This window comes from Nothoprocta perdicaria, unplaced genomic scaffold (genome assembly GCF_003342845.1).
Source record: "Nothoprocta perdicaria isolate Ctin4 unplaced genomic scaffold, notPer1 scaffold_1, whole genome shotgun sequence".
NCBI lineage: Eukaryota > Metazoa > Chordata > Aves > Tinamiformes > Tinamidae > Nothoprocta > Nothoprocta perdicaria.
Window position 1 is genome coordinate 12,227,629 of NW_020454093.1, and position 12,924 is coordinate 12,240,552.

The following is a 12,924-nucleotide window of genomic DNA, read 5'->3' on the forward strand; positions in this document are numbered from 1 at the left end:
CATAAAGTGAGACTTGAAGATAGTGAAGAGGTTTAATTTGTCTGTGGAGGTTTGTAAGAACTTTCAGCTTGTTTTGCACTAGGAAAAAAAAATGGCAGGGTGTCTGTAAAGAAGACATAATAATCTTTGCCTTAAATATCTAACAGTCTTTACTGCTTGTCTTAAATCTCACAGGAATCTGTTACAAATTAGTGATGATGAAATGAGGTGTGAGAGCAAAAGAAAGGAGCAGGTCTTGCCCTGTAACAGTCACCACTCGCTGCTTGTCTGTCTGCTTTTAACAGGCAGTAATTCTTCAGTGTATCATAGAGGTGAGTCTTGAGGGATTTAAAGMTCATTTTACCTACTATTTCAGTATTTACAGATTTTAAGTGCACTGTGTAAACATGTTTTTCATCAAAAAAAAAATATTTTTTCCTGTGACTTAAAGACTTAAAGGCTTAAAGCAGAAGCATGGAAATAACAATTTGGAGGAGAGGAGAAACTGTCATTAAGTGCCAGTTCTGAAAAGAAACACTGCATGTTAGATTTCTTACAGGTGACTATGCAGTTTTAACTACACACATCATGAAAGTCTTGCACAATATTTGAAACTTTTACAAATTGCTTAAGCAAAAGTGTTCAGTATTTGAAAATCACAGTTTTTTCTCCTAAGAACTTCTTGCTGATGGACTAAATCTTTCATTTTAGAAACAGAAATACAAATACAAACTGAATGGCRGGTTTAAATGCAAGTGTAGTACTACACAAGCTCCATCTGATATCACAATATTTTTTAAGCCATAAATTCATTATGGTACTCATTTCCAATGACATTCACTCAGGTTTATATAACAAATTCTATTGTAGTTTTTTTTTTTTCTTTTGTGGTGAGTGTTTCCTCCTCATGATAGTCTGCCATTCTCCTCCTCAGTGCACATGGCTGCACAGAACTCATTTATTCTGCTGGTGATAGTTTGTTTGCAGCTTTTCCTCTCTTTGAATCAATTGTAGTTTTAATTATCTAGTTTATTCTTGTAGATCCTACTAATTGGTACAGATAAAAAAGTGTTATAGCAGAAGGCACAGCCAAATGTTAAAAAACTTGAAAGATTTTACTTAATAAAGTACTTATTTACTGTGTTTGCCACCTTCCTCAAGCATAGAGGTAAAGTRAGTGATCTCTGGACTTGAGGGAAGTTTCCTGCCTCTGCGCTTCTGAAGCTCAGCGTTGTAACCTTAGCGGTGAAGTTGCGAGCAAAAAACATCTCATCTTTTATTACTTAGTAAACAAGAAATCAAAATTAATAAAGCAGAAAAGCAACATCATTCCTACTTTTCAGTAGGTATAAAACAAATAATTTCGTGCTCATGCAGAATAAGAATTTGCATGTTTGGAATCGTGCACTAGTTTGGAGTCATGCACTAGGAATTTTTAGACTTGTGCCTGTTTAATACCAAGTATCTTTATATTGCTAGGTTGTCTTTCAATAAAACTGTTATAAAGAGGATTTACAATCCAAAAGACTTACACTGAAACTTGCTTCGAACAGTTATGCTGCAGAATAATAATAATCATTAAAAGGGGAATTAGAAATTGAACATTACTGCTCTGATGCATATTTGTGTCTGCAGCCACTCTGCTAGATTGTTYATCTACCATCTACAGTTGCTTTACCAGCGAATTAGAAAACAGAAATTCGTACCAAATTCACCTCTTGAGCAGTTCCCTGTTGATCTAAGAAACCTATAATTCCATAGGTAAGGAAGGACTTGGTTTTTTAAGGCTGAGACTATGTGGGTATCTGGCATGATTGATTTGATGTGGCTGCRTATCACAGGGTCTTGAGTTACATTTGCTTAGCGCTTTGCACAGAGGTTAACAATAAGTTATCACTTAACAGTAAACTGACAAAGTAACCGATTATAGCATAAATAGTCAAGGGGTACAAATACATTTTCCCAAAAGGCTGTGAGGATTGATATTTTTAATTAGCTTTTGAAAAAAGAATTCTTCACTCAGCAGAGACCTTGTATATGTGGGTATTTGTTGGATTTTTCTATTGCATGAATGTATATGCAAAGAAGCACTAGGGCATTAATTATCTGTAAYCTGTCACCGCTGGGGTATGTTGTACCTTTACAAGCTGCTTTCTTAAATCTGTCCCTCAAGCCTCTCAATGCTTTTCCAGAAATGGTGGCAGAGGAGGAAATGTAAGTGTTTCCAGGCAGCTGCTTGCCTGCCTGGGGAGGGCACGTGCGTAGACTTGTGCAAAGGTTCTCCATGGGGCTGAACTGGATGTAAATACACTGAAATGCAGCAGCAAGATGCAAGCCACAGGTAAGTGATTCTTCTGCACAGCCTAAGCCTCACTGCTACCTTTTAGTCTGAAAATTACTTCCTGACTATCCAAAGGCTGCTACTGCTCCTTCCTCTATTAATAATGAAGAACAAGCCCTTTTAATTAATGTAATTTATTATGCACACGTTTTGCACAACTGTGCTCACGTCCCCCAGGCAGCAGTTTTGCACTGAAACAGCTGCATCTTCTGTCCCAGGCCAAAAAACACCACACACACAGAAATGCAGCCACAAGCAGCAGCATAGGAGCCCTGCACCGTGTCTCAGCTGCAAGTAGGAGAAACAAAAGAATAAAGATATACAGATGCACCACACGCACAGAGTGATCAAGCTTTGTTGAGGAAAGCAGCCGGGTGTTGACCCGCTCGGTGCTAGGGGTCGTGGGCCGAAGCTGCGGCCGCGCGGGGGCGCCGCGTCCCGCCGCGCCTCCCGCCGCGCGCGCGGGAGGACGGTTCCTGAGGGCGGCGATGGCGGCGCCGCTCCTGGTGCTCTACGGCGACGGCTCCGCCGAGGCGCGCGGCGCCGGCGGCTGCCGCCTGCTGCTCTCCGCCTGCGGCGCCGAGTACCGGAGCGCGCCGGGCCCGGCGCGGCGGCAGCGGGTGCCCTTCGCCGTGCGCGGCCACCGGGTGCGTGGGCGCGGGGGGAGCCCTGGCGTGCGGCGGGAGCCGAGGCGGCGCCTCGAGCTCTGCTCGCGGGACCGGGCAGCACGGCGGAAGCGGCGCCTCCCCATAGACAAGTTCACGGCGCCCCGTTTTCTGTCCCCCCTTCATCCCCCCTTTCTTTTTTCTTTCCAATCAGGAACAACTTCTGCAAGCTCTAGATTTCCGGAACAGGTTTGCTGCTCGTCCTTACCTACCTTCGTCTGTTTTACCCCCAGAAAGGAAAAAAGTGAGTTTTATCCATAAAATGCTTTCATTAAAAATAATAAAAAAGGCCCTGGTAGCCTGGTAGAGAGACATGCAGGATTTTGCGTGCCAGCATGAGACCTTCGAAATGTAGCAAGGTAACACTGGAAAATGTTTGCCCTTTGGGCAATCCCTTTGCCAGGAGTCCCTTTTGATACGCTTCAGTATTGGTAAGAAAATGTGAGTGCTTATTATGTGCCACTTCATTATTTTCATTTTATAAATAGAGGGAGGATTTGAAATAAATGATACTTTAACCTATGYAGTTTTAATGTGGGTTCTCTGTGAACTTCACCAGTAACTGATTTGATCAGGACAGCCTTGGCTCTCCCCTGGTAACAAGTATTAACTGTCTTTGGGCAATCATGGCTGGCCGGTTGGCCTTTTTTATGGCTTACTTGTTTATGAGTAGATAGTAAATGACAGCCTTGGTGTTGGAACAGGATGAAGCAGGATATGAAGRTTATTTTAATTCCTCATGAGTTCACATACACAATTATAGGATAAAATTGTCTTGCCACACATCCTCACTGAAACACTCAATGCATTTAAAATGCAAACCCACCACTGTCACTTCAAGCAAGCTTTTTTTTRCCTTACAACATATCCAATCCTTTCTCTTGCATTAGATCCTTCTCAGGGATATCGTAGAGGTTCGATGGCCTGACCCAGCTACCCTTGATGTGGCAATGTGTGTGAATAGTGGCAGTGTGAAGATCTCCTCCCTCGATGGGTATGCTCACCTTCACCTGTCAGAATTGCAGCAGGAGTTTACAGTGGAGTTCTTATGCAAAGTTAGTCAACCTGTATCCCTACGCTCCTCTCAAAAGAACGGGAGTTATCAAACCAAAAATGAATATGGGCAGTCAAGGCAAAATGATTTTCCAGAAATGTCATCAAAACAAATGCGGACAGAGACTAAGMAGGATGAATGTGGTTGTGCTGCAAGTAAATACAGAGAACCAACCAAACCAAAGGACCAAAAAGGCAGAGGTGAAGAACCTTCTCTCCTGCCAAGTTGCTCTTCTGAGTACACATGGGTTACACAGTGCTGCTCTGTTTCCTCRTGCCCAGAAGAATGGAAATACCCTTTGTCATTGGCATTAATGTGCGCTAAGCTATTCACTCTTAACAGTGAAATGGAARCTTGTGAGGAAAATGACCATCCATCAAGCAGATCTGATGTTTTAAAGAACTTTGGAACATATGAACCAGTTTCTTCTTTGCCTACAGCTTTGCCACTGAGCTGCTGCGCACCACATTTACACAGGTAGTATAAACTGTTCACTTTCTAGTGTCCACATATGTCTTATAGTTCTGCAGCTCTGAACTTCAGCCTCTATGAAAATAACTGAGTTTCATCTATCAAAATTAAACAATGAAATACCTTCTTCTTTACTAGGAACTTCTTTCAGTGTTAAATTTATGATGCTAACAGTATTTATCCCACAGTAATGAAATTAGATACTGTTATACTAGAGAAAAAGATGATTTTCTGAAATGCTGTATATATGTGTAAATGAAGAAAGAAGAGCAAGAACGGTGTTTGTTTTTTATTTTGAGAAAATAATGCTTCTGAATTGGRACAGTCATATATTCTCTGTTAGCACTGCTAGAAGGAATTAAAACAACCTTTGAATAACTAGGGTTATTGAAAATATTAAATGGGGTACTCAGATRACTAAGGAATCAGAGCTCATTGAAAATACATGTTCTCTTTTCCTTTGAGCAGATATGCATGCTTCTCCTTTCAGTATAGAAACAATGTAATTCTGTAGATGATACAGTAATGATGAAAAAAAAATAAAAGTCAAAACTACATATTTTGTGGATCTTCTATTGTATTTTACATAGGTGGAGTTTCTGTGACTACTTTCAAGAGAAGGATGAAGACGGTGAAAGCCATTCATACCCTCAGCTGCTTCAAATCGTATGGTGCCAAGGTGTTCTTTACAGGTAYGAAGTAGATCCTGCTTTTCATCTTCACAACACCTCATTTGTATGGGAATTCAGCWTTAAGTTTTCATGTCATTGCCCCTCTTCTTGATACACGGCCTTCATGTARGAATCCCTTAAGATTCTGTTCATTTCTTCTGCTTGTTACTGGCTGCAGTTTGCTTCAAATTTTCTAATAAAGTTTATTTACAGATGGCTTTGCCTGAAGCAAAAACTGACATCATATTAAGGATTTTACAGAAATGCTCTGACTTCCTACATGTTACTGAGCAGCAGCAGCTGCTCGTAGGCTTCGCTCCCATARGCTTCGCTGATGATTATGATGCTTGTTTTCTTTGCAAATTCTGTCATTTCTTGTGATGTTAAGGACTTCATATTTTAGAAGTGTTTATCTTGGTGATCTCTGTAATATTTTATAACAAGCAGSTCTACTGTGGATTTTATTGGCTTTTTAAAAAAAATCTGAACTCATCTAAACAAAATATGGAGCAGCATTTCAGGACTGTAATTCATTTCTTTGGATCTTAAAGCCCCTTTGCTGAAATCAGCACACTTCTGCATAGAGTTGCAGAAATAGATCCTTAAACAAATTTTGAGTCCCAAGATACTGAATGATCACTAAGTGTGGTAGTCTAAGTGAAAAATGTACAGCTGTAATGGGAATGACTATGTGAGGGCTGTTGAGGAAGCAGTTAGTCTGACAATTATTTCTTCTGTGTAAAGTTGAGATGGTCTGCTGAAAAGAATGGATTTTCTCTCCAGCATCACTATATTTTGCTSTCTGGAGATTATGTAGCTCTTGGGAGATGTTTACCTCAGCGCAGCGTATTAAAAATCTCTCCTAAGTTTCTTTAAAAGGAAAAAAAGTAAACCCAGGGGAAAAAATGCATTAATTGCATTATAAAAGTCTTATAGGCTTCTCTTTTAAAAGAAATAATTAAACCTGAACATTTTTGTGAATATGTGCGTAGTGTTTTCTTCAACTCTGCTAACATATGTTGCTTGTCTAGTGGCAGAGTGTTTTGTGTAAAATCTTATTATTTCTCATAGGTTTATTCATGGTAGTACCGATGTTGCAGAAATTTATCCTGGTGATGGCAGCTTTCTCAAATCAGAAGGAGCATTTTTGGGAAACTACTTCACACATTATGCARTTCAGAAAGGAACAAAAAAGGTAGAAATAAAAATACCTTCCAGATTCCTTCGACAGCATCTTTCATAGTCTATGGTTAAGTCCCTACAATTGCCCATCAGGTGATCACTATAATAAGCAAGAATAAAGCAATGAGTTAAACATACACAAATTTCTAATTTTTTCCTTCTGTTTCAGAACATATGAACACAATAAGAAAAATTTGTGTATTATATTTATTTCAACATCATTATTATAAGATACTTCTCACTATTTTAGAAGGGGACTTCTTAAACCTATAAAATTGAGGAAATGCTTATCTTTCTTACRGACTTGCAAGTGTTTTTGTTTTCCAATCAGGGTGTTTCGTGGGAACATAATCTAGAACATTCTGGTTCTGGTCTGGGCTGTGCTACAGACCAGCTGTTTAGTGCTGGAAAAAGTGATTTCCCCGCTTTATGTGTCTATCTTGTCTATCGTAAATTTCCATGGAGTAGAGATCCTCTTTTGGGTTTATGTAGTGTTTAATAAAGAGTTTTGCAAGAGAGCTTCTGTTTCCACACTGCAGGTTACGTGCTGGAGGAAAAAAAAAAGTGGAAAATAAAAGCAAATATGGCACTGTACTGTACTGAAGGATACTGCCCTAAAGATATTTTTAAGTCAGTCCAAACGATCACTCATTGTTCCCTTTCCTGTTAGGATCAGAACATCTTTGAAAACCAGGAGGAAGGTGCAGTGATCCTTTAATCCCTCTTGTCACAGAACATAATGTTCAATATTGAGTAGTAGTGATGCTCACTGATATGGAAGGATGGCAGTAGTTTCTTCCACACTAAGACATGTAGCTAGAGCAATTCAGAGAAAAATCCCTGAGCTGAAGAGCAAATTTTCTTGGTTTAAAAAAAAAAAAAAAAAAAAGGAATAGCAAAGATACTTCATTGTTTTTAAGTGACGTATCTGTCTGGCACAACCATTTGTGTTTCATAAACTTATCCTTGCATTTTTTATCATTTATTAACTATATATTCAAATCAAATATGAGGTTTTTTTTCTGTCCTTCACTACATTTGTGTATTTAGGTTTTTAAAGAAGCATAAAAGTCAACATCTTAAAACCTATTTTTTAAGTCAGTTGCTCAGTAGTGAACCACAGTGTCTTGTCTGATCCAAGAACTTCTTGGTCCGTTTTGAGTGCATAGAAACTCTGAATTTGTATCTTGCTACAGAAGTAGATCTAAATGATACATATTTTTTACTTTTCAATTAGGTTTTTGTCTGTTTTCAGTGAAAAAAATGTTATTATAGTTCTTGTTTGGGGGTTAGAAATCAACACATTTTCATGTCCTACAAGCTTTTAAATACAGTATTTACTCTGWAATAACTACAGAAACTCATTAATAACTATAGTAACTCAAGTCCTTTCTGCTCTCTATTGCAGAGAGAAGAAAAGATGTATTCGATGAACAGTCTACCTCCTGATGTACCAGGAAGTCCATATTCTATAGCCTCTATTATTACACAGGCAACCAAGTAACTTATTCCTCTATTTCATTATTGTTATATTAATTGTTCTGACTTTGGGAAGAAAATAATCAAAATTATACATAATGCTTATCATGATCATGAAGTATAAAAGTTAAAGGAACTCCTATTAGCACAGGGGACATCTATAGACATATAAAACAAAAGTCTTAAGAGTATAGAAGACATAATAAGTAATTATGAAATGCTTAGTATTTTATTTGTGATGGTTTTTGGATCTTTGCTTTTTTTCCTCAGAATGCTTTGGTGCTGCTACAGGACTAAACTTTCATTAACTCACAACTATAGTCTCTGTTGCTGGAAAATGGTATGTAGCTGGGGCATTATAAATACTTCTCTATTTAAGAAAGGATTATATAAGCTATAGGGAATAGAACCTAGCCTAAGGGAAGAATGACTGCATGTATCCTGTAAACTAGAACAAGAATTACATATTTGGGAACCAAAACCATGCAGTGTCAAGATACTTTTGTGAACCAGAAATTAATTGCATGAAAAGGAAATCCTGATGGTGGTCGGGTAAAACAAGGGAACTGAAAATTTGGGAGACAGATAAATTGCTCAAATCACAGAAGTGACTTTTCCTGATTTTTTTGATGTATTTCTTTGGTTCTAGAAACCTGAGACAGATGGACGTGAAATGTTGCCTTTTTTGCTGGCTGAAAAAGTTATTCCTGGAATAGGAAGAGTTGTTGTGTATTCGGATAATAAAGTCCATGCTACATTTTGGGATGGAATGACCTTGAATATGGTCTGGGATTTCACACCTGGCTCTAGAAGGATCCAGGTAACTTATGCAATATTTTGTTATATATAAAAGATAAATGAAGATTGACCTGAAGCCTTGCCTGCTTTGTGCCATGCAGTCATATTAATTTGTCTTCAACAAACTTAATTTTGGTGAGGTTCCCAGATTAGAAATAATAACAGATAAAACCATGAGCTGTAGATTGTAGCTTCTTGATTTGGGATTTTTTTCTTCTGTAAGAAACTAATGGTATATCTTAAATATTTTCCCACTTGGACAAAAAGCATCGTTAAAACATAAGACATTTATGAGACCCTTTTTGATCAAACGGATAGTGCAAAAAATCACTACTCAGAAATGGGACCTTGTGGATACAGGATTCCACACATATATATATATATATATATATATTTGTGTATATATATGTAATATACATATATGTGTATATGTATATTTTAATCTACTTCATATGGAAGTATACAGGTTATGCTGAGTTTTGCAAACCAGCGCTACGTCTGGCTTTTGTATCTTCACTGTTACCTTGAGATCACAGGATTTTGAAAAGCCTGAGGATCTCTTTATAATAAACTCAAATTGTCAGAAGATACAGTAAGAATATAATATGAAGAAGCTCAAATTTGAATACACACTAATGATAAAAGTAAGAAGAATTTAAAGTTCTGTGCATTTGGAAACTTCTCTTTACACTTTTATGAATAAAGTATTCTTAAATAGCAGAAAATCAGTGTCAGGGGCTATGCCAGCTTTTCTTCTTTGCATTTGKGACGTGGCTATGATAAATTCTATCTTCAACAAAATACAAGCTTTGAACAGCTTTCCCCTTTTTTACAGTGGAATATTCATTGACTTTTTTTTTAAAATAGTAGGTAATAGTTAGGTGCATTTTTTGAGCCTCTAGTACAATGTTAATACTTTTATATATTTTTTTTTCTTCTAAGGTAAATGAAAATGTAGGCTGGTGCAAAATAACTACTTCTGGTGGGGTACAGCAGCTAATCCAAATGAGTCGTCCTGGAATCTATGAAAGGTATAAGTAATATAAAAAAAATTAACTTTAAGATTAAGAAATGTAGCTCTTATGAGCTGATGTATATTGAAAGTTTATCAGGAAGTGTATTAAAAAAAAACCACTGTTACAAAAGCTGCATCTGATCTGGCAAGCATTTAAGACCTATATGACTCAGAAGCATAGCGAGCGGTCATTCCAGAATAAAGTGTCAAACTAGAGCTGCAACTTGGCACTTAAGTCAGTGGATAAGCCAAAAAAAAAAAAAAAAAAAAAACCAACTTCGCCCTAAATAGAGCAAGGAAGTGATAGAACATTATCCAATTTTTGCTTCATTATAGATATTGACCTCTGTCTACAGATTGTTTTTCTAATCTGTTCCAATTACAGCCTCATTATAGGGATCATCAGAAGCTTACCCTGCTACATTTTAACAAGCAGAATTTCACAGAAAAAATGTATTAAAAATCATGCAGCTTTGTTTTCATTTTGTATGAAAGCATAGAATTGCGGAGATTCTTGCTGGGGGAAATAGTGGGAATCAAAAAAATGGCAAATCTAGAGAAGAGTTAGATTTTTTTACCACAGCTTTTACTTTCAAATAGAGGTGTTTTGACTCATGCCTTCAACTTTATGATGAATTAATAGAGTGTATTTCTGATATAAATAACCAATTGTTTCCTGTGAATTTTCATGTTAACATAGGTACATCAGAACTGTAATAGATTGGTGCAGAAATCTGAATGACAGGGAAGAGACTCCWGAATCTATGATGTGCTCTGTAAATGAAGAAAATGGGTATTCATCTTCATCTTACATAATTGATTATAAGTAATATTGAAAATAAAACTCAACAAGGCTATATATTCTGTATTTTGAAGGCTGCATCTCTTAACAATCTGAAATACCCTCAAATGCACCTCAAAATGCACTATTTGCATGTATTTTTTATTTTTCTTTCAGTATTTAAAAAGTCAAGTAAGTTGAGTCCTAGCTGAGGCTTGTTTTCTTGTACTTCAGAATGTTACAGAAGTGCTGTTTTGCAAGATGAACAGCGGAAACCAGACTAAGAACTTTCTGACAGAACCCCAAACAGACCAAAACTGTGCACTGAGCTTTTAAAGGACAATTGGATCACTTGTCCCTAATACGCTTCTAATCTGGGATACTGACCAAAGGTCTGTTGACATTATATGGAAATGTGATCTGGCATTAAAAGAATATTAACTGAAATTGATTACACTTGCACTTGCTATTAGAATTACAGTTATTAGAATTAGAGTTATATAATTCAGTAGTTGATGAAATGAAAATATGTCCCTATATATGTACATATATACAGCAAAAAGACTATTCTTTGCTCTGAGCTATGATTTTTGGATAGATGGATGATTTACAAATGCAGCCATTGACAAATGCAGCTGCTGAAAGAAAGATAAAAATAAAGCTTTTTTTTCCACTTGATTTTGCTCAACTGATTAGCTATAATTCTGCAAAACTATACAAAAATAAATTCTGAAGTACAAAATTACATTTGATATATAATTCCTACTTGATTAATAATGATCTTTTATGCAGGTCTGTTGATGCTGAGCTTGAAAAAATACAGAGATTTAACTGTATCCTTTTGAAAGCTGTGCAAATTAGAGCTTTTTTGTTCATGTGCATATTCAAAGCTACACTTCTAGATCATCAAAGACAGTCATCATCGCAACTTGTTCTAATGCCTTACCCTCTTAAGATGTATTTTATAATAGACCTTTGTCATCTTCTTGATCCATTTTTATTTTTGTTTTCTCATGGATCTTGATCCATTTCTGTGCAAGACCACTGTCAACAAAATCAATAGCAGAATTTCTAGCCCTTCTCCTCCCTTTTTTTCTTGTAACCTCTGAATAGCAGATTTTGTGATGCTACTTGTAGCTACAGGAAAAAAAGGTACTTTGGTCTAACAAGGAGAGTAAATGACGATGTTGGAGCATTTTATAGCTGCCAGGAGACAGTTCTCAGTAGAGAGGGATAGTAAAGATGGGAGCAGCTACTAATGGTGGTTCCTTATATAAACTAGTRTATAAACTTATGTTTGTTTTAGTGACAGTCATCCACTAATCTTTGGTTGAGAGATAAGTAAGTTGCCTTTTGACATATTCCTGCAATAAACTGCCCCTATATTTATCAGCTACCTCAGGTTTTCATCGCTGTTCAATGAGCTGCAAAAAGTACGCACTGCTTCATATGCTTAAAACTATTGTAGCAGTGTGAAAGGGCAGTGCTGTTCAACTGTGAAACATGGTATCTGATTCAYTATATATTATTACCTTCATATGATTTATTTTTAAGTACACCTTGGGGTGCATTAAAGCTTCATTTAAATGCCTTTTCTAGAAGTAGATAATGGATATTTTAAGTAATTGGCACTTTTTGTTTGTAGTTTTATGTAATTACTGTGCCGTGGAGCGTGAGAGCTGCTAACGGTGCTCAGAATGACGCTTACAGATGTGCGCTGGCAGTTTGATCACTGCTGCGTGGAAAAGCTCGATGTTTTTTCCCTTAACGCACGCCGGCAGTTGTGCTGGAGAGCAGCGCCGTGCTGCCGGGCAGGGCCGCGGCGGCCGCCGGGCAGGGCCACGGCCACGGCCACGGCCACGCCGGGCAGCGCGGGGAGCAGCGCGGGGAGCAGCGCGGGGAGCAGCGCGGGGAGCAGCGCGGGGAGCAGCGCGGGGAGCAGCGCGGGGAGCAGCGCGGGGAGCAGCGCGGGGAGCAGCGCGGGGAGCAGCGCGGGGAGCAGCGCGGCGCCCAGGGGCGCGTGGCCGAGGCCCTGCGGGAGACATCGCGGCTCGTGGCGGACATCGAGGCCCTGCTGGCCGCCGCGGGGAGGTGAGGGCGGCCGGGCTGCCTCCGCGCGAGCCCCGCGGAGCGGGGCGGCCCCGGGCCCGGCGCTGGGAGCCTGCGGGCAGGCGGCCGCCCGGCTCCCGAGCTGCGCCCTGGCGCGGGTTACAGCGCCTAGGGACGCGGCTGCTTAAGCACACGCAAGGCTGGGGGCCCACGCGGCTCCTTCCGAAAGCTCGTAATAAAACGTGGGTTGGTTTATTTATTTATCGTTCCTAAAACTCCCAATAAAGCCTGGTTTTATTTATTCATCCATGGAGCTAGGCGCGCGTCTCCCGCGCCTTCCTGGCGGGGGCGGGGCGCCGCCTGCCGACGCGCTCCGCGGCGCGCACGCGCAGGTGGGAGCGGCGCTGCCGGCGCCGCGGGAGGCGGCGGGAAGGCGGGG

General features: G+C 39.3%; 1 protein-coding gene across 1 annotated transcript in view; it reads left to right on the forward strand.

The window, feature by feature from the left end:
• Positions 1-2,808: 2,808 nt before the first annotated feature.
• The window catches only part of CUNH5orf34 (chromosome unknown C5orf34 homolog), a 10,545-nt gene continuing 429 nt past the window's right edge, over positions 2,809-12,924 (forward strand). The window contains exons 1-12 of the mRNA XM_026035612.1: positions 2,809-2,967; positions 3,140-3,229; positions 3,876-4,516; positions 5,101-5,202; positions 6,253-6,376; positions 7,772-7,863; positions 8,113-8,182; positions 8,492-8,662; positions 9,583-9,671; positions 10,356-10,448; positions 11,229-11,269; positions 12,218-12,247. Of these exons, the coding sequence (XP_025891397.1) occupies positions 2,809-2,967; positions 3,140-3,229; positions 3,876-4,516; positions 5,101-5,202; positions 6,253-6,376; positions 7,772-7,863; positions 8,113-8,182; positions 8,492-8,662; positions 9,583-9,671; positions 10,356-10,448; positions 11,229-11,269; positions 12,218-12,247 (1,702 nt within the window). The remainder of the gene's footprint in view (positions 2,968-3,139; positions 3,230-3,875; positions 4,517-5,100; positions 5,203-6,252; positions 6,377-7,771; positions 7,864-8,112; positions 8,183-8,491; positions 8,663-9,582; positions 9,672-10,355; positions 10,449-11,228; positions 11,270-12,217; positions 12,248-12,924) is intronic.